At 39.3% G+C, this 27,141-nt stretch overlaps 3 protein-coding genes across 8 annotated transcripts in view; 2 read left to right on the top strand and 1 right to left on the bottom strand.

Moving 5' to 3' along the window:
* The window catches only part of LOC127448797 (uncharacterized), an 8,905-nt gene extending 8,863 nt beyond the window's left edge, over nt 1-42 (top strand). Inside the window, exon 3 of the mRNA XM_051711634.1 lies at nt 25-42. Coding sequence (XP_051567594.1) covers nt 25-42 — 18 coding nt within the window. The remainder of the gene's footprint in view (nt 1-24) is intronic.
* On the top strand, nt 7-11,467 carry LOC127448852 (EF-hand calcium-binding domain-containing protein 4B-like). Of its 2 annotated transcripts, XM_051711706.1 has the most exons (10): nt 1,481-1,627; nt 2,743-3,274; nt 3,648-3,727; nt 3,981-4,144; nt 4,235-4,351; nt 5,567-5,648; nt 5,729-5,843; nt 10,347-10,442; nt 10,619-10,695; nt 10,802-11,467. In XM_051711706.1, exons 1-10 carry the CDS (start codon nt 1,614-1,616, stop codon nt 10,887-10,889), a joined length of 1,365 nt encoding a protein of 454 aa, XP_051567666.1. In that variant the 5' UTR covers nt 1,481-1,613; the 3' UTR covers nt 10,890-11,467. The 2 variants fall into 2 exon arrangements, with proteins under 2 accessions (XP_051567665.1, XP_051567666.1); XM_051711705.1 differs by having other exon boundaries at nt 7-3,274.
* LOC127448853 (ectonucleoside triphosphate diphosphohydrolase 8-like) lies at nt 11,124-22,999 on the bottom strand. Of its 5 annotated transcripts, none has more exons than XM_051711707.1 (10): nt 22,877-22,999; nt 22,461-22,591; nt 18,597-18,714; nt 16,351-16,501; nt 16,017-16,176; nt 14,896-15,126; nt 14,474-14,740; nt 13,625-13,735; nt 13,215-13,349; nt 11,124-12,969 (listed from the first exon to the last, which is right to left on the bottom strand). In XM_051711707.1, the coding sequence occupies exons 2-10, from the start codon at nt 22,584-22,586 to the stop codon at nt 12,757-12,759; spliced, it is 1,512 nt and encodes a 503-aa protein (XP_051567667.1). In that variant the 5' UTR covers nt 22,587-22,591; nt 22,877-22,999; the 3' UTR covers nt 11,124-12,756. The 5 variants fall into 5 exon arrangements, 3 of the variants coding, with proteins under 3 accessions (XP_051567667.1, XP_051567668.1, XP_051567669.1); XR_007898594.1 differs by lacking the exon at nt 22,877-22,999 and adding an exon at nt 13,507-13,523 and having other exon boundaries at nt 12,821-12,969; nt 22,461-22,866; XR_007898595.1 differs by lacking the exons at nt 14,474-14,740; nt 22,877-22,999 and adding an exon at nt 13,507-13,523 and having other exon boundaries at nt 12,821-12,969; nt 22,461-22,866.
* Nucleotides 23,000-27,141: the final 4,142 nt, after the last annotated feature.

Here is a 27,141-nt window from a genome sequence, read left to right as displayed (position 1 = left end):
AAAAGAAAACATCCATTATGTTAGTGTCAAAAAAGTTATTAGAGATATTGTTACAGTAAAGAGTAATATGACAATTGAGTCAGATTTTCTTCAAAATAATGCTTCCCCTGATGCAGACCTGGAAACATTGGTAATACCTGCAAATGCTCAGAATGTTTCTACTGTGACTGTCTCTGGTATTCTCCTGAGAGATGTTGACACTGTAGTTTCAGAAGAGACAGTCACAGTTCCAGAGAAAACTGAAATCAGCATCATTCCTGAAGATTCTCACAGACAGCAGATACAATTAAAATTTAATCTGACTGTTCACAAGCGAAAAATGGGGTCAACTCGTAGACCTCTCAGAGGGAACAATGAGAAAAGAAAGGGAGGAGAAGAATCTAAGGAAAAGAATGGAGATAATGAAGGATTTGCAGAGGAGAAAGACACAGAATGCTCCAAAATGCAAGACCAGAATAATGTGGTTGATCACAATATGGCACAAGAAATAAGAGATGTAAGAGATAATGAAGAAAAGGAGGGAAATTCAGTACTGGAATCGTGTGATGTTTTAGATCAAAATGATTTGTGGCACAGTGAAATTATGCTTGAACAAGAGAAAATACATTCATCAAATATATCTCAAACACAGAATGGTGCACCACATCATGATGCTGGCCTACAATTACCAGAGGACCAAGAAGGAATGGTAGATTTTGTTAGAGACAATCCAGCTTTTGTAAGTTGTTCTGATCTTGTTTTGTCTGATGCCTTGCTTATGGAGGAAGCTAAAATTCATGCATCATCTAAGCATGTTCTTATGGTTGACAGTTTTGCACCTCAAACAGAGGAGGGTAAAATGCATTCAGTGTCCAACAGATCCTTGCAGAATAGAAAAATGGTGTTGACTCGCAAAACCCAGAAAGGGAAGATAATGGAAAAGTATCACGATGTTAAAGAAGAAAAAGAGGATGGCAGGGCAACAAAGACAGAGGAACTATTTACTCTCCAAGAATCTCATTTACACCAGCAACTGTTTAGTTTTTCTTCTGATAAAGAATCCCTTGACATTCAGCATGAAGATAGCAAATCAGATAGACAGACTGAAAATCCAGATCAAAACAATGTATCAGTAGAGGAGCAAAACAATCCAAATACTAACAATAACCTGGAATTATTGAAAAGCTCTGAATGTGCTGTTCATGTTACTGCTGAGACTGTTTCAGATCTTCCTTTTGGAGATGTTTCTGCTCTGAATTCAAGAGAAACATACACAGTTCCTAAACAAAGTAAAATCATAAGCAGTATGCCAGAAGATTCTCACCAAGAGGATGTGCAATCAAAATTGTATCCAATTGTTCAAAAGCAAAAAATGGGGTCAACCCGTAAGACATTCATAGGGAAAAATGGACAGAGAAACAAAGAAGATGAATCCAAAGAAAAGGATGGAGAAGGGGCAACAAAGGAGTGGGACACTGAATCACACTTAGCAGCCAGTGAAGGAGAAAGTGAAAGAAAATTTAATGAAGGTACACAGTTCAGAGAAGAGCCTGGAGAGTTTAATAGAAACAGTGATAGGGCCTTTCATCCAGCAGCTACTTCAAAACTATTTTCCAAACCAGAGGACGAAGTGAATGAAGTTTCAGTGGTGAGTCAAGAAAAGGGACTGGGGAATACTGAAAATGAGAGTAATAGTCGAGCTCTCACAACTTGTCCTATGAGTGAGACAAAGACAATAAATCTTTATAAGGGGACAGAACACAAATATGCTAATCAGATTTTTTCTGAAGATTACTTTGATCAGCATGCTCACAGAGAATCAGAACCTGAACAAACTGAAAGCAGCCGCAATCTTTTTCCCACAAAGGAGTTAAAAAACACTCAGAATGACGTTGTTAATGAAAATAGAATACCTGCTACCCATGAAAAGAAGAGAAAGATTGGCTCAACTCGGAGAAATCCTCGAGAACCACAAGGGAATATTATAAACAACCAAGATGATTTCCAGGAAGTAAAAAAAGAGCATCTTGAATGTACAAAAGAGGCTGGTAAAGCAGAGGATAGACAAAGTGAGAAGAAATCAGAGGAAAATACAGTTTATTTGGATTATTTGTCTTATATATCTTCTGAAACACCATATAAAATAATAAATAGTCAGTCCAAGGAAGTGTCTTCAGAGACATTCAATATCACAGGTCTTAAATCAGAGTTAGTTAGTACAACTGATATAAAAGAAGATGAAAAAGGTTATCAGAACAATTCTTGCCCAAGTGAATCAACAGGGCCTGAAAAACTGGATAAATTAGAGAACTGTCAAACAGGAGCAGTTAAAAGTAATACCCTCCAAATTTGTGATAATCAGTTGACAATATCAAAACATCCCCAGTGTGAAACCATTATAATTGAGAAAAGAAGGAATATGGGCTCGACTCGTAAGAATCTCAGAGGAGAGAAAAGAGAGGGCAAGAGAGAAGGATATGAGGAAATTGTGGGCACACATCTGCAGATACAGTTAACACCAAAAGAGGATCCAGTCTTAGTATCTGAGGACATAGCATATGGAATGAAAATAGTAGGAAAAGCAGGAGAACAAACATTTCCTGACAGCCTTGATAAGTCTAATGACTCACTTCTCAGTGAGACAGAGAGAGTGTTGAATAAAACCTCTCCAAGTTCACTAAATCTTGACTATAAACTGATAATTAATTATCCAAACTCAAATGACTTGGTAAACACTCTTGTTGAAACATCTCATCCAATCAGTGTGCCAGAAAATGCAGAACCACAAGATGACAAAGACAAAGGCTCATCTCTCCAGAGCTCTAAAACTTGCATTGAACCCAACTCACCAAGAAGACGAAGAAAAATGGGTTCAACTCGCAAGAATCCAAGACAACAGCTCAAAATAGAAAGGGGGGATGATGATAAAGAGGCTGAGAAGATTGCAGAGAACTTAGAGACAAGTGAACAAGAAATAATTGCTCCTAAGAAGGGCCTTGAAGCAGCTGAGGAACCTACAGTGCATAACATCAAAGAAAGCAAGGGGAGTAAAGAAAATCTTGGTGTACCCAGTGCACTCACAAGTAGCTGTCAGCTAGAAGTGAGTGGCAACCCTGTTGTCCAAGAAAGGACTTCACCATCAGCCAAAAGGAAATTTGGGTCCAGGCGCATCAATAAGGACAATAGAGGCTTTGGTGGGCTGGCCGCTTCTGAAAGAAGGAATGAATTAGAAGAGGAAGATGATAAACCATACAGCTCTGAGGTCCAGGACAGTCTGCCCAGAGATGACTTGATGGTAAGTTTATCATACTTCGGTCCTTTGTTTTAGAAATCATCCTTAGGTTTTATGCGTTGGTTCAGTCTTCTATAGAAGTTATAGCATGAATTAATATTTTATGTTCTTTGCAATATACTGATAATGGAACACATCAGAGACTATTAGGTTTGCCAGTTTTTTTGCCACACGAATAAGAGACACTTGAACATTTAGCACTTAAGCAAATATATGACAATTGACATTCTATACAGGATGCTTCATTTCGAACAAAATACGGGATGCACCGGCTAATACAGGACGATTGGCAACCCTACTATTACCCAATGTCCCACATTACCCTAATTCATCAAATTTGCTTTAATAGATACTGATTAACTTTTGTTTTGTTCAGGTTTGTGATCCCTCTCTCAGCTTACGACCAGATCAACCAGTTTCCCAATCTGTCTCTGAGCATAGCAACATGGAAGCCAGGTGTGACAGACGTGTACAAAAGCTGGTTGTCTATGCCTCTTTTTTCCATAGACAGACATAGCAGGATTACTACATGCCAAAAGATCATACTGAATAGATTTATACTTTCCCTGATTTTGGCTTTTTGTAGCTTGAATTTATAGTATCAAACCCCTGACATTCTTCAGATTTTTTATATGAAAATTATTATTACTAAACTAATTATATATCACACAATAATTTAAAATGTTTTGTTTTGGTTTTCGTGCTCCAGAAATGAAGAAGCTGCAAAATCTGTTCCAAAAGACAAGGATGTATCCACACAGGAAGGCACTGGTGCTGGTCTAGTTTCTTTAGACCAAATTATAAAAGCAGGACAGCATGATATAAGCCCTGGAAGTAGACAGACGGCACATTTAAAGAAGAGCATTAAGCAAGGTGATAAAACATTGTTTTGTAGATTAATTATTAAGGTCACATTTCTAATACTTACAGTATATCAAAATAAACTCTGTTATATGATTTCAGAGACTGAAGTAGTTCAGTTTAATGTGGTCATGTTGGGAAACAGTTGTGTGGGGAAGACTTCCTTTATAAGGCGCTTCCATGAAGGACAGTTCAGTCCGGATTATTGCTCTACCATTGGTGAGTCTTCCAAATGAGAAGAGGCATTCTTGTTTACTGAAGAAATTGCACATAAAGCATTTTTATAGTGTTGCCATTTGGCAACATATATTTTTACTTTCTTTTCTCACTATTCATAAAAAACTTCTACATATTGAATGCTTGGATTTAAAATTGCAGTGGCTTGCCATATGGCAATTCTGTACCACAATGGAATTGTAGTAATGTTCAGTGGGAATTTTTATAGATAGCGGCATCAATTGTGTCAATGAAGTTATTTATTTATTTGCAATTCTTTATAATAAAATAATTCTACTTGTGCTTAAGTAACACAATTATGATTTGTTTCACCTTTTCGGAAGAAATGAACAAAAAGGCAAGAGAGAGAATGCAGCATTGGCTCTAACAGTGCAGATGAGCTAGGCTTTTAAGGACAATATTACAAATTTAAAGATGTATTAATATATAAAAGAAATGTGAATTTAATTAGAGTAGAAATTTATGATTTTGAAGGAATATTCTGGATTCAATACAAGTTAAGATCTATCGACAGCATTTGAGGCATAATGTTGATTACCACAAAAAATTAATTTTAACTCGTCCCTCCTCTTCTTTAAAAAAAAAAGTAAAAATTGAGGTTACAGTGAGGCACATACAATGGAAGTGGGGGCCAACTTTTGGAGGGTTTAAAGGCAGAAATGTGAAGCTTATACTTTTATAAAAGCACTTGCATTGCTTCTGTAAAAATTTGTGTATTATTTTAGCTGTAAATTTGTTTAAATCGTCATTTTTACTGTCGTTTTAGGATTTTACGGTTGATATTACATCATCATATATTGACTATAACTTTAATCAAAAGTTTAGTTAGTGATTTATCACGATAAAATCATGTTACCACACATATTGTTTTTATCTTGTGGCTATTCTTTTGAAACCATGACTATTTTAAAAACTATTCACTTCCATTGTAAGTGCCTCACTATAACCCAGATTTTCTTTGATTTTTGTGGTAATCAGTACTATGCTAGAAATGCAGTTGATTGAGCTTAACTTGTATTGAACCCGGAATATTCTTAAAAAAAAAAAAAAAACTTTTACGTTGTGGTACAGTGCAACATTTCACTGAAATTTTCCCCCATTTCGTTTTATTTTATTTCAGCTATTTATAGCCCATGGGTAAATGTATTAGGGACAAAACCTAATATAGAGGATTAATATCACATGTGTTTCCCTCAGGTGTTGACACGTGTACACAGACTGTTGAGCTGCATGACAGAATTGTTAAACTGCACATATGGGACACAGCAGGTCAAGAGAGGTAAGATATCATTAAAAAATAATACAAGGTGAAGAACGAGGTTTGATGGTGTGTATATTAACCCAAAAAATCTTTTGTAGGTTTCATAGCATCACCACACAAGTGTTCCATAAGGCAGATGGGCTTCTGCTCATGTACGAAATCACATCTTCTAAGAGCTTTATTTCTGTACGAGACTGGATCACCAAAGTTCAGGTATTAATTTCTTCATTTTTCCTGACATTTATATGAAACTCCTAATGCTATTTGGTTGCAAAAGCATTTTTACACAATCAAAAACGTCATGGTTACTTGTGTAACCTCCGTTCCCTGATGGAGGGAATGAGATGTTGTGTCAATGTAGTGACACTAGGGGTCACTCTTGGGAGCCCGAGACACCTCTGGTCTATGATAAAAGGCCAATGAAAATTGGTGAGTGGTATTTGCATGCCACTCCCCTGGACATACAGGTATAAAAGGAGCTGGTATGCAACCACTCATTCAGGTTTTATGCTGAGGAGCTGATATAAGGTCCAGCCATTTCAGCAGGTAGTTCAGCATTGTGGCAGGAGAGACACAACTTCTCATTCCCTCCATCAGGGAACGGAGGTTACACAAGTAACCATGACGTTCCCTATCTGTCACTCACTTGACGTTGTGTCGATGTAGTGACACTAGGGTTCCCTATACGAAACACCACAATTGGCTGAACTGTGTTATGTGTACTGGCGGTGTGTTGTGGGCAGACTACTGTGTGCCTCATAGCCAGCACACCAGGTCGACACGTAACCTCCCCCAACATAGTGATGAGTGTTCAACAGCCCTTTTTGGGGACAAGTCGACTACCCAAAAGATAGAGACAGGCTTAACCCAGTCGTGGCCTCTTTTCCCCTTCTCTTTTTTTCCACTCCCTAAAAAAGAAGGGGGATTATCCGACTGGGCCGCCAGGTCTAGTCGGGGGTGTCCCTCCCAAGGGGAAGACACCACGGAGACCACACCTCGCCCAAAGAGAGGGGGGGATATTTAAGTGGAAGAATACATCACATGGTCTTTCCGACCATGTGGAGAGTCTTCAAGGCAGATCCTACCCAATGGGGGAGGAGTTACTACAAACATGGAGACTGGGGCAGAGGGGCTCTGCCCAAGGAAGATGCAGTTTGCCAACAGGGAAACAAATTAGCGGAAGATATATATCGCATGGGGTTAGCCTTTCAGGGAACCGCCTCATGCGGAGCACCTACCCCAGAACAGGGCTCTTAGTTAGCACGTGTACTGGGCCGGCAGCGAATCTCTCCGAAAACTCGACTGCCACAGGGCTCGGAGGAAGTCAACCAGGGAACAAACTTGTGAACACTACTGGGAATTAATGGCGCACGTCTTCAGCTCAAAAGGAGGTGGAAGGCACTATGTGCAAGCGATACACCCGGCTGGCTATCCCGGGCTTATCCGCTTGTGTTGCGTGCCACTACCTGAGATGAAACCGGTTCCACCCGGAGGTTGTAGAACCTGGCAAATGTGTTGGGTGTTGCCCAGCCCGCTGCTCTACAAATGTCTGTTAGAGAGGCATCCCTGGCCAGGGCCCAGGAAGCCGCTACACCCCTGGTAGAATGGGCTCGTAGCCCTACCGGGGGCGGCATGTCCTGGGCGAGATATGCCATAGTTATGGCGTCAATGAGCCAGTGGGCGATCCTCTGCTTGGAGACAGCGCTTCCTTTCCACTGTGCACCAAAGCAGACAAAGAGCTGCTCAGAGATTCTAAAGCTCTGCGTGCAATCCAAATAGATGCGTAAAGCTTGCACCAGACACAGCAACGACAGGGCTGGGTCTGCCTCCTCCTGGGCAGTGCTTGCAGGTTCACCACCTGGTCCCTAAAAGGGGTGGTGGGAACCTTGGGCACATAACCCGGTCGGGATCTCAGGATCACATGAGAGTAACCCGGACTGAACTCCAGGCATGTTTCGCTGACAGAGAATGCTTGCAGGTCACCTACCCTCTTGATGGAAGTGAGTACAGTTAGGAGGGCAGTCTTCAAGGTGAGTGCCTTAAGCTCGGCTGACTGCAAAGGCTCAAAGAACTACAGAGGTTCCATGAGGGAACGAGGCGTGGCCTGGAGGGATTCAGCCTCCTGGCACCTCTTAGGAACCTGATGATCAGGTCGTGCTTCCCTAAGGACTTACCGTCGACTGCGTCGTGGTGTGCTGCTATGGCGGCAACGTACACCTTCAAGGTGGAAGGGGACAGCCTCCCTTCCAACCTCTCCTGCAGGAAGGAAAGCACTAATCTGACTGCACATCTCTGGGGGTCTTTGCGTCAGGAAGAACACCACTTAGCGAACAGATGCCACTTAAAGGCATACAGGCGCCTCATAGAGGGGGCCCTAGCCTGAGTGATCGTGTCTACCACCGCAGGTGGTTAGACCGCTTAGGTCTTCCGCGTCCTGTCCAGGGGTCAGACATGGAGATTCCAGAGGTCTGGTCGTGGGTGCCAGATGGTGCCCCGTCCCTGAGAAAGAAGGTCCTTCAGAAAGAAGGTTCAATGAATTCGCCGGGGGGGGGGGGGGGCTGTCGCAAGGAGCGTGAGGTCCGAGAACCACATCTGGGTGGGCCAGTAGGGTGCTACCAGGACGACCTGCTCCTCATCCACCCTGACCTTACACAGGGTCTGTGCAAGTAGGCTCACTGGGGGAAATGCATATTTGCGCATGCCAGGGGGGCAGCTGTGTGCCAGCGCGTTTATGCCGAGGGGGGCCTCGGTCAGGGCGTTCCAGAGCGGGCAGTGGGGAGGATTCTTGGGAGGCGAACAGGTGCACCTGTGCCTGTCCGAATCGACTCCAAATCAGCTGGACCACCTGAGGGTGGAGTCTCCACTCTGCCGTGACAGCACGTCCGCTGTAGTGTTGAGGTTGCCCGGGATGTGAGTGGCTTGCAGCGACTTGAAGTGCTGCTGACTTCAGAGGAGGAGACGGCGGGCGAGTTGTGACATACAATGAGAGCGCAGACCACCTTTGTGGTTGACATATGCTACCGTTGCTGTGTTGTCTGTCTGAACTAACACGTGCTTGCCCTGGATCAACGGCCGAAACCTCCGCAGGGCGAGCAGAATTGCCAACAACTCGAGGCAGTTGATGTGCCAATGCAGTCACGGGCCCGTCCACAAGCCGGCGGCTCCGTGCCCATTGCAAACAGCGCCCCAGCCCGTTTTGGAGGCTTCCGTCGTGACCACGATGCGCCTGGAGACCAGTTCTAGGGGAACACCTGCCCGTAGAAACGAGAGGTCAGTCCAAGGGCTGAAAAGACGGTGACAGACCGGCGTGATGACCACGCGATGTGTCCCACGGCGCCATGCCATCTCGGGACTCGAGCCTGAAGCCAGTGCTGAAGCGTCTCATATGGTCTCATATGCATCAACCTGAGCAGGGTGGCCACCGCTGAGGATGCCATATGCCCCAGGAGTCTCTGAAAAAGTTTCAGTGGAACCGCTGTTTTCTGTTTGGACGCCTTCAAACAGACCAACACCGACTGTGCGCGCTCGTTCGTGAGGCGTGCTGTCAAAGAGACTGAGTCCAACTCCAAACCGAGAAAAGAGATGCTCCGCCGGGAAAGCATGTCCATCATTTCGGCATCGGCCTGTGACTGGGCAATCTTCCCCGAAGGGGGAAGCCCAGCTGAGGCTTCTGCGTCCGACTGGACAAGCCCACTCTCCGATGCTGCTCTCGAGAGCTCATCATCTTCGCAGGCTCCGATCAAGAAGCCAGACGAGCCGTGAGACGAGCCGGCGAACTCATCCGGAAGCCCGATTGGGGCAGACGAGCGTGCTGGGGAATGGGAGGTCCACGGGGGGATAGCCGGCAGAGACGATCCCATTGGGGTCCCCAAATCGCCCCCAGTGCTAGCCACGCTGGCCTCATACCCGTAGGTAGAAGGACTGAGGCGGGGAGACGCTGGGGTGGCCACAGAAAGCAAGCCGTGACCACAACGTTGCCATGGTCATGTTCTCGCAATGAGAACATGAACCATCCACAAACGCTGCCTCCGTGTGGGTTGCGCCCATACACGAAAGACGGTGATCATGACCATCCGAAGTTGAGAGATAACGACCGCAACCAGGAATAACACACAATCGGAAAGGCATCTTTAAAAAGACGCGTCTTTAAAAAGACGTTCCGTGTGTGCCATTCTTTTAGAGAAATATATACTCTTTTAGAGGAAAAAAAGCTCTTTCAGAAAATATACTCTCTTGTTTTTCTGCCGAAGCACCCAGGGGCGTTCTCTGCAGTGCACCAGTGCAGAGGAGGGAGAAGCTGCTGAAATGCGCCGTCAGATCCAGCAGAGGTGAATGAACAGTAGGATTCAGCTCAATGAGCATGACCGTTCTGCTCCGAAGAGAAAATCTGAATGAGTGGTTGCATACCAGCTCCTTTTATACCCGTATGTCCGGGGGAGTGGCATGCAAATACCACTCGCCAATTTTCATTGGCCTTTTATCAAAGACCAGAGGTGTCTCGGGCTCCCAAGAGTGATCTCTAGTGTCACTACATCGACACAATGTCGAGTGAGTGACAGATAGGGAACATAATATTGCATTCTTTCTCTAAGTTGTCAATGACTCCATCAAAATAATCTTTTATATCTATTAATAAAATAATGTACTCATCTGTTATCTCTATACACTTTGTACAACTGTATTGCATTACTTTTGATTAATGACATTATCACATAGGAAAGGGCTCCTGATGATGCCATCATGATGTTGCTCGGGAACAAGAATGACTGTGAGCGTGAAGTCCAGATTCAGGAAGGGGAGGACCTGGCCAGAGTAAGATTACATTGTGGCCCCATTCTCTACAAACAAATATAGTCTCTGGACTAGATTTACCATTCTATTGCGTGAATACTGTTGTGTAATTGTTTTGCACAAGACCCTTTCACTAATCTCAAAAAATATATATATTTATAAATAAATAAAAATTGTTGTATTTTTCCCTTTATTAGGAGTATAAGATTCATTTCATGGAGTGCAGTGCTTCAACTGGGGTTAATGTGTCAGAATCCATGAGGACTCTAGCTCAGTAAGACTCAAAGCAAACAAAACCCATCACAAATGTGTACTGTTTTTATTTGCCCAAAATGTGTTTTTCTGTCCATGCATAATGACTCTCTTGTCATTACTACTAGGTCGTTAGTGCAGCGGAAGAGAGACAAGAAGGAGGAATACACGACATTGAAAAGAGGGCAACCACAGAAGAAGTCTGGTTGTTGTTGAACATTCACACACACACACACACACAAACACACACACTTTTGCTCAGCTTTCTAAATGAGGACATACCATAGACATCTGTTGTTTTTATATAAAGCTAATTATATTTATTATACAAACCCTAACCCCCTGAAGAAAACTTTTTGTGTATATAGTTTATAAATGTATATAAATGGTTTTTTACAAATTAGGATGTCCCCAAAAGGAGGTTTTGTCAGATTTTGCTTAATTTTGGGGACAAATTTCCTATTCAAATTATAGCTAAGTACATACCTACTTACACACACATACATACATGCATACACAAACACTTCACATACAAAAAAAGCACAAACAAAAGCCCATATATGCCTATACAATGTTTATGTTTATAGATACTATGTTTATATGCCTATATCATTGCCTAAGGTGGATGCAATTTCTGCATTTTATATTTTATATTCACTTTTTATTTTTATTCTATTTTTTATTATTATCTCTGTCTTGTTGCTGTATTGTTTGTGCACTGGAAGCTTCTGTCACCAAGACAAATTCCTTGTAGGTGTTAGCATACTTGGCAATAAAGCTCATTCTCATTCTCATTCATTCTCATATGTACAAAGCAAAAATTGTTTTTACTCTTTAAAATATCACACATTATAATGTAACTATATTTTTATTTTATGACTCTAAGTGTTTTAAGCCCAACTGTAAGTGCTGCGTGGAAGTGAAAATTAATCCATACAAATAAAAGCAGATTAAAGTAAATTAAACCCTTCCAATTCTGAGTTTATGACAAAAAAAAAAAAAAAAGAAAAAAAAAGAAAAACAATTGCATAGGTTATTAGCTAATACAGACTAAATCATAAAGGTATAACTAGTCAATCTTCAAAACAAAACAATAAATAACTTACTACTTAACCCACGTTTAACCTGTTAAATGTCAAACCTCTTTTTGAGCATAGGCCAAAAAATGAAATACTCAAATTTAAATGGTCATAACTCATGAATGCTTGGAAGTACAGGCCTAAATGTCTTTTTAAATAAGACACTTGGACATTTATTGTGGAAGTGAAATTAGTAAAAATTAATTAAAAAAAAAAGTTATATCAGTTTAAGTTTATTTCATTAAAAATACACTGCACTACATTTTTATTTCCTTTTTATAACAATATATTTAAAAAATATGATTCACCCTAAAAAAATGCAAGAAAATCAAAGCCATATGACTAACATAGTTGTGTGCAAAATTTTGAGTTTATAAGTTTTAATATGAGCTGTCTGTAACTATTTGTTTGGAAGCAGTACCACAGAACTCCATTGGTGGAGTGATCTGAGTAAACAAATATATAAAGTACATTTAGTCTTGATTTTTTTATAAGTTGACACATATGAATTTGATGTATGACAGTCAGAATAAATCAAAAATACTATAGTATTTATTCTTTATTATCCTATAAAAAATAGAGTAGCTCAAAATATCAGAAAGCAACTAGAGTATTTTTTATTTTTTTTTTATTTTATTTTTTTGTATGAAAGATTCCAATACAAGAATCTATAAAAGAGGGCAGGAAATGACATTGAAAAAGAAACACTGTGGAGCCAAAGCCACTTGTCTAACCATGTCCTGTTTTAATTAAAAAAAAATTTTTTATTTGGGGGGGGGGTTACAGTATATGATATAAACAAAACTAATTTCAGAAATACCACTCAAAACACATATGAAGACTTTTTTTTTTTTTTTTTGGCAAAACATTACATTATATTATATTGATGTTTAATTTGAAACATTTACCCAGTCTATAAAACAAATGCCTTTTACCATGAACATATGAATACAATAAAAACAACATATAAACTTATAAAACCAAACCACAAACTGTTTATACACCTACATAACTATATACAACAATTTACAACTTTTCAGTGCTAAAAACAGAATGACTATAAGTAGACTGAGGAAGAGGGCAGAGACGATAAAGAAAGTCTGAGCAGCCCATTGATTGTGTGACACCCCTGTTATTGCTCTGGAATGTTCAGAAGGAATCAGATTTGTCAGGTTCAACATGTAGCCCAATGTCCAACCAACAGCTGTGTCTGCAACCTGTAATCATTGTAAGATAATATATCTTGTAATTAATAGTGTCATAGTGATAATATGAGATATGAAATTAGTCATAATGTGAATGTGGTCATATAATTTTTGCTATATTTTTAAGTGTTTTCAAAGCAGCATGAGGTTTAATTGTTTGGGAAAAAACACTATCTATATATTAATGAATATTTTTTAAAGAGTTGCCCAATTTACCTGAATTCACCCTATAATTTACATTGATGAGACCGTGTTACCTGTTTCTCAAAAGAGATTTGATCCCAGGTGTTATTGAACTTGAGTCCTTTCAGGAGAATAGTCATGATATAATGAGCAGAAGCACAGTAATCTCTCAGATATTTTGCTTTAATGCTTGGATTTTGGGCAACAAGCTGCAGAAAGAAATAACCATAATAACCATAGATTTAAAGATCAGCATTACAAATTAAAATACCAATACCAAATAGCATTATTAAATACGGATTAAAATGTACTACCCAGTAATTCATATACTAATATCATGATTGACTTGATCACTTTTCTTCTTACCAGGTGTTGTTTGTTAGCTTTTTACAAAAAAAAAAAAAAAAATTATTATAATTATTTTTTTAAATCTATGATTACATCTGAATTTGTATCTGAATTTCAAGTGTGCAAGTGGACTCACAGTGTTCCAGGTTTTGTTGCAGTGAGTGTCAATAGTAGAAAGAACCTGGTTTAGTGGAGCTTTTGGGGCAAGGCCAAGGAAGTCAAAGGTGTAGAAGTATGCAGAGAAAGCCTGAGATGGGTACAAAAACATACAGGAATTCATAACCATGCAAATTTCTAATTAAAACCTTAGTAATGGGTACTATACAGTGAGCTGGTCATTATCGCAAAACTTGACAGGTTGATCAGGTCTTGTATCACCATAAAGCGGTTATTTTCTGATAATGGCTGACTGACTGCATTATCCCACTTATTACATGAATTCATACCAAATAAATGAATAATTGGACAAGAAATATGGATTTCAGCTAAAAGTATGTTATTATGTGAGAAAAAAGAGACTGCAAAGCGATATGACACTTGCCTGGAGCAAGTTGCAGTATGGCGGACATTATGTAAAAATATTTGACCGCAGAAGGCTGTGATCAACCAATCAGAATCAAGTATTCCAGAGAGATGTGGATTAATTCCATTTAATTACTTTCTAGATAATATCAATACCGTAATATTAAATATGACAGTGAAACTTTGTAACACATTTCTATTTAGCAAAACACAGCAATTCCTGTTGATTTTTCTTTTTTTCAAATCCACAAGTTCTTGCAAAATACGATAATAGAACAAAATATGTGTTTTCTATATGTTGCGCAAACTGTATATCTTTCAACAATACTTGTTTTTTTAATTTATTTTTATTTATTTTTTTATTTTTTATTTCAAATCTTACATTAAAACTACTGGTAAAATTTAATAAATGTATATTACCAGTAACTATTCAAGCCAGTTTGATAAAGAAAGCAACACTCACAAAGAATTCCCCATTTACAGGAGGCTGATAGACCCCATCAATGCCACAGTCTGGAGAAAAGGTGCAGTCAGTTAGGTTAACAATGTTCTCCATTAGAGAAAGACAGAGGGAAGAATTACTGGTCCCTGAGAAGGTGATCTTAGCTGTAGCGTTAAAATTGTTTGGTGTGACCACACAAGGAGAGTTGTAAAGTTCAGCCCAAGTAAGAGTTAAGTTATATCCTTGATGATAGCATGGGTGATTGACAACAGATGATGCTCCAGCAGTCTAGATGGAGTAAAGACATGATACCAGACATTCAATGTGAATATGCATGATAAATTGTAAATATTGTTTCTGCCACAAAGTCATGTGCTGATTAAAACATTTATCTCACGTTTGAATGTGCATATACTGTGTATATTGGTATAACCAAAACCAACCTTGTGAAGCCAAGCCTGAAGCTTCTTCAATGCTTGGTCTTTGCCATAGCACTGGTAGCTGTGAGTGTACACCTCATATTTGTAGCCATAGAGCTTGGGATTAAAAGATGATTCTGGAACTCTCACGGGGTCTCTGAGGGTGAATGAAATCTGTGTTGATGCGCCACCCAGATCTAGAGCTCCAAGGATCCGTCCTGCTTTAGGGTGGACCCACTTTCCCTCAAAAGTGTGCTGCAAGGAAATCCATTAAGAGTTGCTGTTGATTGATTGACCTAATTGGGTTAGCTTTAAAAAAAAAAGCTTGAAAGATGAGATTGAAGATAGCATTACAAGTTCCATTGTTTCTATTCTTCATTGGCCTTTAAATTTCTGTTTAAATTTGGGAAACATTAAAGGTGCTGTATGCATTTTTTTTTTTATATCTCACAAAAATGCCTGCCATATCACCAGAATTTAGCAACAGTATTTTGAAACTTCTGCAGCTGAAATCGCTCTGTACTTTCTGAAATTCAAACCACTGCCCTCAGTGGCGTATGCTGGAAGTGTTGCAGAAAGTATGGGCATGTGTAAGCTCCAGTGTCTGGGTGAAATGTCCACAGGGTGGCTCCAAAAGCGATTTGTAATGATGTAATACAGTTAATATGAATGCATATTTTTTTAACCATACATCAAAACTCAAACCCCAACCCTAAACCAAACCATCAGTGGAGAAAAAAATTTAATCTTAGAGGAAATTCACCTCCAAATGGCGCACATCATTGTTTATGTGAACGTGATTACTTCCTGATTTCCAGTGGACCTGATACTGTGTCACTGAGGCCAGTAGTGCCAGTAGTAAAAACCCTTGAATTGATGCAAAGATGTCTGATGAGAGATGGCGCTTGTCAGTAACTCAGCATAATGGGGTTGATGTCAGGGTACTGTAACATTCGGTCATGTTAAAATTATGTCTGGAAGGTGGGGGTTTGTAGAGACGGAGTGGTTTATAAGATGGAGCAGTGTAATTCAGTGGCTGAAGGCTAGCGGAATTCATCAAAATGGTTAGAATAGCATATAACACCTTTAATAGGCAATCAATCATATTTTCATCTATTCAATAATCAATAAAGCCTTGTAGTAACCTTGATAAAGCTCTCGAAGAGGTAGTTTATGGTGATCCAGCCATAGGCCCCCTCCTCCATGCCAGTGAGTATTCTGGCCCCTCGGAAATCAAAAGGATAACTTTGGATTGTTTTGGTGACCTCTGCAAGGATAATGTCTGCTTGACTCTTGTTCTCTAAGCTGCATAACCAATGGTAATTGTTTTGACAAAATTACCCTTTCATGGTGTCGCAGACAAAGTACTACATAGATCATCAAGAAAATCAATATAATCCAGCACAATCAATACTGTAAATATAGCCAAATATTTTTCCATAATATTATGACAAATAAGAGGTTGATGAGTACATTTACCTAAGAAGTCGCATGCCTGCAGTGGCACCTAGATACACAGGTGTGGCCCTTTGCTGTCCTGATGGTATTGCTGCCTTGGCAACAGCCAAGCATTTCTTAAGACTTTCTCCTGCACCTGGAGGGTTTTGGACATAGCTGGATATGCCATCACCTAGTTAAAAATAAATTTAAAATATCAATTGTATGCATGATTAAAAAATGTAAGGTAAATATTATATTAAAATACTCTATTGAACTTATATTACTGTATTAATATACTGTTTTATGTTTATACGCCATTTTTCTAAAATACAACAATCAAGGCATCAACTTGGCTGAACAGAGACCTAAATAATAACATATTGTGGCGGAATGATCCGCCCCTCCAGCTCGTCATCGTCGCCCCGCCTCTTAGGGCCGCCCTTCAGCCAGGCTCACGGGAGTTGGGCAGGAGAGCGAGAAGAGGTGCATAATTAAAAAGCCTCGTTCTGACATCGGTGAATGAAGCACACCTGTTGTGAATAATGCTTCATCACCGCTGTCTTTAAAACGCAGAGCGCACCCCTTCACGGGGAGCCGGCTTCAAATCGCCATGTGTGCACACACTGGCATCCTCGCACGCACAGGACCAGAGCTGGGAGGGTTCGGACGAGGTGATGAGCCGCCTGACCCGCTCCTCGGACCCCCCGGTAAGATGAGTCGCCGGGGGAGAACTGTATACGTCGCGGCCAACGGGCTAGACGCCGGACCGCCTTCCCCTCTCAACTAATGCGGGCCTGGGAAGTCAGGCCGCCAAGAACGCCGCCGTCCCTCGCGCCGTGGACACTGGAGGGGTGAGTGTGCGGCCGACGGACCCAGCTTATGCCTGGGCCATGCCACGGACATTACCCCGCCCTTCACAGAGCCCCGTCTCACCGCGAGGATGCCAGCTTCCCCCTTTATGGACACTAGTTCCCCTGGACACTTTACTTTTATTTCCAATAAATGCCTCTCCGAGGCTTGACGCCACACCCATTGTGCTGTCTTTTGCTCACCCCGCCACAATATCAAAACAATAAAGTATTCCAATAGATTTATAGTATCCTTATAATTTATAGGCTATATGTCAAAGAGCTTAAAAGCAACTACACTTGACGTTTGTGTGTACACACCGATCAGCCGCAACATTATAACCACCTGCCTAATATTGTGTAGGTCCCCTTTATGTCGCCAAAACAGCACCAACACGCATCTCAGAATAGTATTGTGAGATGCTAGTCTTCTCACCACCGTTGTAAAGAGCAGTTATCTGAGTAACCGTAGACTTTGTCAGTTCGAACCAGTCTGGCCAGTCTCGATTGACCTCTCTCATCTACACGGCATTTCCGTCCACAGAACTGCCGCTCACTGGATTTTTTATTTTTTTGGTTTGTTTTTGGCACCATTCGGAGTAATTTCTAGAGACTGTTGTGTGTGAAAAATCACAGGAGATCAGCAGTTACAGAAATACTCAAACCAGCCTGTCTGGCACCAACAGTCATGCCAAGGTCCAAATCACTGAGATCACATTTTTCCCCCCATTCTGATGGTTGATGTGAACATTAACTGAAGCTCCTGTCCCATACCTGCATGATTTTATGCACTGCACTGCTGCCACACAATTGGGTGATTAGATAATTGCATGGATGATTGCTGGTGCCAGACGGGCTGGTTTGAGTATTTCTGTAACTGCTGATCTCCTGGGATTTTCACACACAACAGTCTCTAGAATTTACTCCGAATGGTGCCAAAAACAAACCAAAAAAAAAAAAAAAAAAATCCAGTGAGCAGCAGTTCTGTGGACGGAAATGCCATGTTGATGAGAGAGGTCAACCGAGACTGGCCAGACTGGCTCGAACTGACAAAGTCTACGGTAACTCAGATAACTGCTCTGTACAATTGTGGTGAGACTTGCATCTCACAATGCTATTCTGAGATGTGTGTTGGTACTGATTTGGTGACATGAGGGGGACCTACACAATATTAGGCAGGTGGTTTTAATGTTGTAGCTGATTGGTGTATATATGTGTGTGTGTGTGTGTGTGTGTGTGTGTATGTATGTATATATATATATATACACACACACACTGTATATAAACATTTTGACAATTAGAACTTTTACATATGAGTACACTAAACTGATGGAACACATTTACCTATAAATATAATCACCTCCATGCATAGCATATATGATGTTCTATAGCCCCCAATGAAAAGAGAGCTGTTAAATTTTACAGTACTTTACTCACCATCTACATCACAGCTCAGACTCTGGGAGACTATTCCAGTGCTATTCTCTTTGCTCCCGAGCCACTGGTACAGGAAGAGGGCCGTGTGAGTGGAGCCGGCATCAAACACAATCCCATACTGAGGAAGTCAAACAAAGACTTTCATTTGAAAAAAAACCTTGACTTATGGGGTGTGACTGCTTTCCTAACACTAAACACACACACACACACATTTCTTGAGAAAATATTCCTGAGACACTAACTATCACATTCATGTTGAACTGATGTAAAATTGTTTTGTGTTTAGAACAAAAGCAAAAGTTTTCCTAAATAGAAACACATTCCTTTGGCCATTCCAACCATTCAATTATAGCATTTATATTGTTACATTTCTAAATGTTTACAAAAAAAATGTCTAGTTATAAAAAATAAAAACACTGGTATCACTTTACAATGAGGTTGTGTATGTTAAAATTACTTAAAGCATTGGGTATCATGATCTAACAATAAATATTTTTAATAATAATAATTATAAATATATATGATATTATTATAAATATACTACTATTCACTCTTAGTTCATGTTAGTTCATAATGCATTAAAGGAATATTCCAGGTTCAATACAAGTTAAGCTCAATCGACAGCATTTGTGGCATAATATTGATTACCACCAAAATGAATTTCGACTCACCACTCGTTTTCTTTAAAATAATAATAATAATAATAATAATTTAAAAAAGCAAAAAACAAGGTTAAAGTGAGGATGGAATGAAAGTTCAATGAAAGTGAATGGGACGTTAAAATACTCACTTTTTCAAAAGTATAGCAACAAGACAAACAGTATGTGTGTTAACCAGATTTTAGTGTGATAAAATCACTTACTAACCTTTTCTGTGTAAAGTTATAGCCAGTTTTAGAACTTTGTTGCCATGAGTATGTAATGTCAACCAGTGCTTGAAGTGGGCGGGTTCTCACATTACGCAGTACGTGCACTTCTCTAATTTAGTGTACAGAGTACAGGCAGTTTTTCTTGTGTACCATCACTTCTCAGAGTCTCCCGGTACGAAAATGTATTTATTTAATTTAAGTAAGTGATTCGATGAGGCCCGCCAATTAAAGGTATGCATTCCCGCGTAACTTCTTCAGATTTCTTGCGCCACCGGATTCAATTTCCGAGTTGTGTGCGGTTCAGGAGTGGGAGGTCAGAGAAGAGCATAAAAATCCAATGTGGATATCTATTTTTATATTATTATGAATGCAATATATATAGACGATCACTGATGCTGTTGCATTTGTTGAGAGTGTTGTTAAACTCACCGCTGAGTTTTGGGCAGAGAGCGCTCGGATTTTTACTGTTATTTTATCAAAATCAATCGGAGGGTCAGATAAAAAGTGGCGGCAGAGCTCTGCATGGGACTGTTTTTCCCATATATATATATATATATATATATATATATATATATATACAGTGGTGTGAAAAAGTGTTTGCCCCCTTCCTGATTTCTTATTTTTTTTGCATGTTTGTCACACTTAAATGTTTCAGATCATCAAACAAGTTTAAATATTAGTCAAAGATAACACAAGTAAACACAAAATGCAGTTTGTTATTATTAAGGGAAAACAAAATCCAAACCTACATGGCCCTGTGTGAAAAAGTGTTTGCCCCACCTGTTAAAACATAACTGTGGTTTATCACACCTAAGTTCAATTTCTCTAACCACACCCAGGCCTGATTACTGCCACACCTGTTCTCAATCAAGAAATCACTTAAATAGGACCTGCCTGACAAAGTGAAGTAGACCAAAAGATCTTCAAAAGCTAGACATCATGCCGAGATCCAAAGAAATTCAGGAACAAATGAGAAAGAAAGTAATTGAGATCTATCAGTCTGGAAAAGGTTGTAAAGCCATTTCTAAAGCTTTGGGACTCCAGAGAACCACAGTGAGAGCCATTATCCACAAATGGCGAAAACATGGAACAGTGGTGAACCTTCCCAGGAGTGGCCGGCCGACCAAAATTACCCCAAGAGCGCAGCGACGACTCATCCAAGAGGTCACAAAAGACCCCACAACAACATCCAAAGAACTGCAGGCCTCACTTGCCTCAGTTAAGGTCAGTGTTCATGACTCCACCATAAGAAAGAGACTGGGCAAAAATGGCCTGCATGGCAGAGTTCGAAGACGAAAACCACTGCTGAGCAAAAAGAACATTAAGGCTCGTCTTATTTTTGCCAGAAAACATCTTGATGATCCCCAAGACTTTTGGGAAAATACTCTGTGGACTGACGAGACAAAAGTTGAACTTTTTGGAAGGTGTGTGTCCCATTACATCTGGCGTAAAAGTAACCCTGCATTTCAGAAAAAGAACATCATACCAACAGTAAAATATGGTGGTGGTAGTGTGATGGTCTGGGGCTGTTTTGCTGCTTCAGGACCTGGAAGACTTGCTGTGATAAATGGAACCATGAATTCTGCTGTCTACCAAAAAATCCTGAAGGAGAATGTCCGGCCATCTGTTCGTGACCTCAAGCTGAGGCGAACTTGGGTTCTGCAGCAGGACAATGATCCAAAACACACCAGCAAGTCCACCTCTGAATGGCTGAAGAAAAACAAAATGAAGACTTTGGAGTGGCCTAGTCAAAGTCCTGACCTGAATCCTATTGAGATGCTGTGGCATGACCTTAAAAAGGCAGTTCATGCTCGAAAACCCTCCAATGTGCCTGAATTACAAAAATTCTGCAAAGATGAGCGGGCCAAAATTCCTCCACAGCGCTGTAAAAGACTCATTGCAAGTTATCGCAAACGCTTGATTGCAGTTGTTGCTGCTAAGGGTGGCCCAACCAGTTATTAGGTTTAGGGGGCAATCACTTTTTCACACAGGGCCATGTAGGTTTGGATTTTGTTTTCCCTTAATAATAACAATCTTCATTTAAAAACTGCATTTTGTGTTTATTTGTGTTATCTTTGACTAATATTTAAACTTGTTTGATGATCTGAAACATTTAAGTGTGACAAACATGCAAAAAAATAAGAAATTGGGAAGGGGGCAAACACTTTTTCACACCACTGTATATATGGGAAAAACAGTCCCATGCAGAGCTCTGCCGCCACTTTTTATCTGACCCTCCGATTGATTTTGATAAAATAACAGTAAAAATCCGAGTGCTCTCTGCCCAAAACTCAGCGGTGAGTTTAACAACACTCTCAACAAATGCAACAGCATCAGTGATCGTCAAGCGATCCGTGGTCCAGTTCCGGACCAGAGCAGGCATGTTTAAACTCAACTGGGCGTACTTCAGTTACACTTCTCTACAAACCATGAACGAGCAACTTTTAGGAGAGCACATTTTATCACATCTTATTCCATCTTATCTATTTATGCAGATTGCTTTGCTGCTGGGTGCAGTCAAAACTACATACAGAAATTAATAATAATAATTGAGTTTACTACTAACAATGAGAGTACCTGCACTTTTTTCTTCCACTTACTTCTCCCTTCAGTTTCCTGTTCCTTGTCTGTTGAATATACTTTAATATAAATCCTTAAGCTTGACCAGTATGACTTTCTAAAAGTTTAACATGTCCTAGTTAGATTCAACACAGATTACTTTAAAACTTTTTCAACTTTTCAAAACAGGTCAAACATTTGCTGAATAGCAAGTCACACATAAAAGTGTCATCAGCTGGCGCCATCCTATATTTAATATGATAACATCTGATAAAGCAAACATCAACACACTGACACTGTAAGTGTCAGCATATATGAAAGTTAACTTGGCATGACATTTTCTGGTGAATTCTTCCTGGTGGGGCTGAATGCAAATATCCCACAGATACCACACACGATAACTTACTCCTCATAGTACTACATGAATGTCTTTGCACCTGTGTTGAGTGTGGCAGATCCAAAGTGTGATGATTAGCAAGAGAGAGAATCAGAGCGATGAATGTTGTACAAGCAACAGCAGCAAACGCAGCGCCCAGCAACACAGGCTTCATCTGAACTCCCATGAATTCTATCCAAAAATAAAAACAAACAGAAGCACCACAGGTACTACAAAGTTGGGACCCACATGCCGAAGAGCTGAGTTCATTTCATGACATAGTCAAATAGTGAAATCCTGGTTCAGACATTCATTTTTTATTGCTTTGTTTACACTTTACAAGCCCATTCAAATCTTCAAGGAAACATTCAAGAGAGTTAATGATTTACCCAGAGCTTCCAATGGTCAGTGCTATTTTAATGCTGATTGGAGGATAGAGACATAACATAATAGACTGAGAAAAAGCAAGCATCTTACCCTGTTCTGTAGAACTCTTTTTATGATTAAACTTTGGCTCCTAGATGCCAGATAATGAAGAGAGGTGAAACTGCACAATGTAGGTAAATCCACACATTTCCTCCAGTCAATGCTTCTGGGAACTGAAGTTATACTCCCACTTCCCCAGTATATATTCAGCCCATTACACACACCTAACAGCATATACAGACACACATTCACACTCACTCACTTTTCCTCATTCACACACATAGATAGGTTCTGGGTACTGACAGACATCCTTATCTTAACAAAACTGAAACCATAAACTAAACTTAATGACTAATAATGATTTTAACTTAATAACTAATCTCTCTGTGAATCTCTTGTGTTAAAGTCCTTGGCTTAACAGTGTAGTTAGTGCTTATCACAAATTTACACAGATGAATTTCAGTGAAACTTGTCTTTTCTACCATTTGTAGTAAAAGTTGAATGAACCTATTGCTTAAAACCTCCATTACAATGTTCTGAAATCTAAAAATAAGGATCTAAAAACAGAAAATGTATTCAAGTATTTATTTCAAATATCAGGAAAGTTTAGCTTGACTGAACACCATTTAGTGAAGTCAAAGCCAAATGAGTCAGCAATTTAACAATTACATTGCGATAATGACATAACTTCTTACAAAATCAACTAAAATCAGCCTCTAACGTGTTGTTTTGTGAACTGCCAAACCAACAATTGTTATATTGTTGTGACTTAATGTTATGAAATCTAGGAATTTTTTTACAACTATTGGTCAACTTATTTTTATTTTATTTTTTTTTGAGACTGAGAATGTCATTCATTTTTGTCACTATCTCAAACTTTTATAATTTATTTTCTTTAACTCAATTATTCATTCATATGCAGGCTTGAATTCCTTAATCTTTATCATATTTGAGTGATATTACAGTCCAGACAAACCTTAAGAGCAACTTTTACTTCAATCTCATATACTTCAAATGACATGAAAAACTCATATACTTGAATGAATGGTTTTACTAGCATACACTCACTCTTTCTTACTATTTCTATGGCAATGTCCTGTTAGATTTGAAAAACGTGTGCAAAACACTCTCATGTGTCCCTGTAGCTCAATCACCTCAGCATCCTAATTGAGGTCTTACAAAGGATTTGCAGCTAACCGTGTACTTGCACAAAAAAAAAAACTCTAATTGCTCATGGTCACACTCAGTTATAAATTAGCAAGAAAAAAAGCCATGGTTCAGTTGGGACGTGTCATAAATCACCACCTAATTTTTCAATGAATACCTTCTGCCTACTACTGTCCTAACTGTTGTTCCCAATCACACAATCACACCTGTTGCTCATACTCTTTCACTCACAAACAAATACACACAAGCTCTTACATGTGTTCATGTATCAGTGTTTTGAAAATTGGAGCCTGTAGACAATAGTGATAAGTAATAGCAGGAATCAGTAAGTTCCAAGGTGTTTGATAATCCTGACATTGACATTGTCTTAACATAATGCTCAGTTCTCTCTGAGAAGCAAAATTGTCCTTGACAAGAAAGCCGAGCATATGGCAGAGTCTGGGAATGGCTAACAACTACTGAGAATTACTGAGAATGGATAACAACTATGTTTTATTTGCCTAATTAATCACCATACATTTTAGTTAAGTGACTTACATAAATACTAAGCACTGACTTTAATGCCAACAAAAATGAAAAGAATATGACTTTTCTGTTTTTGGCCCTCTAGAATTCATATAATTGTTGAATTGTAAAAATTGCAATTAGGAATTAAAGCTGCAAGCAGCGATGAACGGGTCCTCGCACCCTGGTGCACGTTGGGGCTGCTGTGCCAGGGGAATGTCACTCCAATTTTTTTTTTTTTTTTTTGCATTTTTTAGCACTTAAATGTTGTTAAGAGTGTATCACAGTGTAAAACGTAATTTCCTGTTGCCAGTAGGAGGTGCTATGACTATAACTGAATATTGGCATATAGAAGTGTTCAGGCCGGGACTCTTATAAAACATGTAAAGTTTGGAGCAGATTGGACATTGAAACATCGAATTTGTCAGACCGTCACGGCCACACTGTACAGTGAAAACTCAAAAGCTTTGCAATTTAGCATCACCGAGGCCTTTAGATTAGAATAACCAAATATGAAGTAGATCAGATGAAATCTCTAGGAGGAGTTTGTTAAAGTATGAGGCCTGGAAATGGCAAACACTGAGCAAAAATTTAAGAGAAAAATCAAAAGGGCTGACTTCCTGTTGAGTTTAAGGTATGGGTCCAAGAGACGTTTGTAGGTATTGACATGTTACACATGTGAACTAATTTTCGTACGTGTAGGTGAAACATAGCGTAAAGCACACATCATTGAAAGATTTTGGTGGCGCTATCGAGCTATTTTGCATTACCTAATTCTGAAACCCATATCAGATGTAAATTTTCGCCACTTCTGATACATGTGAGTTTTTGAATATGTTTAGGCCCTCAAAAATGCAATTCATTTGGGGGGGGGGGGATACACACATAGAAGAACAATAGGGTGCTCGCACCATCGGTGCTCGGGCCCTAATAAATACATGATTACACGCCTTGTCAATGTTTTTTTTATGAGGTTAGTGAATATTTACAAGAAATGCTAACCAATGTAGCCTTTAACATCATATAGAAAGCTACAACCGATATATATATATATATATATATATATATGATGAAAATGCACGTTGGAGCAAAAGTTTTTTTTTTCTCTAGTAAGACCTTTGATATTAGAGCAAAGATGTAATGCAAAAATCTTATTAATGAGAATTAAAATATTGTTTTTCTGTAAAAATATCAAAAAAATCCTTAAAGCAAGACAAATTTAAGTGAATTTTCTTACTTTATTTATTATATAGTCAAAGTTTATAGTCAAAACAAGTGAAAAATTTGCAAGTACTGAAGAAGTAATCCAAAGTATTTAGATTACATTAATCACTTTGAGTAATCTAATGGAATACGTTACAAATTACATTTTACAGCATGTATTCTGTAACCTGTAGCGGAATACTTTTTAAAAGTAACATTCCAAACTCTGCACATATGCTTTAGAATACATCACCTTAATACATTTATATAATTCACAGCATTTTATGCATTTAAGTACTTCCTTAAATCGGGGCGGCATGGTCGCTCAGTGGTTAGCACTGTCACCTCACAGCAAGAAGGTCCTGTGTTTGGGTCCTGGCTCAACCTTTCTGTCTGAAGTTTGCATGTTCTCCCCGTGTTTGTGCGGGCTTCCTCCAGGTGCTCTGGTTTCCCCCACAAGTCCAAAAACAAGTGAATTGGAGACTCTAAATTGCCCCATAGGTGTGAGTGAGCCACTGGGGGTTGCATCAGGAAGGGCATCCAGCATAAAACCTGTGCCAAGTGAAATATGTGGTCATGGATGGTCTGCTGTGGCAACCCCTAATAGGAGCAGCCGAAGTACTTGCTTAACTCACTCATGCATTTAACACATGCTTACACACACTATATTTTACTTATTTTTAATCTGACTTTAAGCACATGTATAACAAATTCAACAATACCACACATCTTTTCACATATAACACGTATTAAACTTATTCACTAAATTGGAAAACACTCTGGGCTATAAATCATTAAAGTGAGATATGATTAATACTAAATTTACATTTGTACCAAAACTTGGTCAAACTTCACACATGCAATACATATGCATCCTTCAAAAATGATCCATAACAAACACTCAGTTTTAACAACTCTTGTGAACACATACAAATTTAATGTAATTTATAAGCATTTTGTGTAAAATGTTATATTTACCCAAAGAACTATCAACTGATGAACAAAACTGGGAACTCTCTTGCACAATGTATGCTCTCATGTTTCTAACACTAGACAGTGCTGGAAAGCAAAACTCCGGTATCGCAAAACTCTTTTTTAAAGGGGCCACATCTCATTTATGACTAGAGTTAAATTACATTAAATGTCTCCACTTGGCTACATAGAGCCTATATTTAAATTGGTACATTATATCATTACAAATTTCTATTTCTTATTATGTTTTTCTGAAATATTTGCAAATACAGTTAAGTACATACACCTTTCCATTTGTAAATTCTTTTTTTTTTTTTTTTAGCTGATGATATATTCTATAAATAGATGGTGATAATCTAAAGCAGACTTTCTCAATCCATCTTAATCTAACCTCATCATACCTTATCAAACACACCTGATTCAACTCATCACTTCATTAGTAGATTGCCTGTACTTGGTACTAGGTGTGT

The sequence above is a fragment of the Myxocyprinus asiaticus genome, chromosome 12 (genome assembly GCF_019703515.2).
Source record: "Myxocyprinus asiaticus isolate MX2 ecotype Aquarium Trade chromosome 12, UBuf_Myxa_2, whole genome shotgun sequence".
Classification (NCBI taxonomy): domain Eukaryota; kingdom Metazoa; phylum Chordata; class Actinopteri; order Cypriniformes; family Catostomidae; genus Myxocyprinus; species Myxocyprinus asiaticus.
This window is presented reverse-complemented; position numbering and strand designations above follow the sequence as displayed.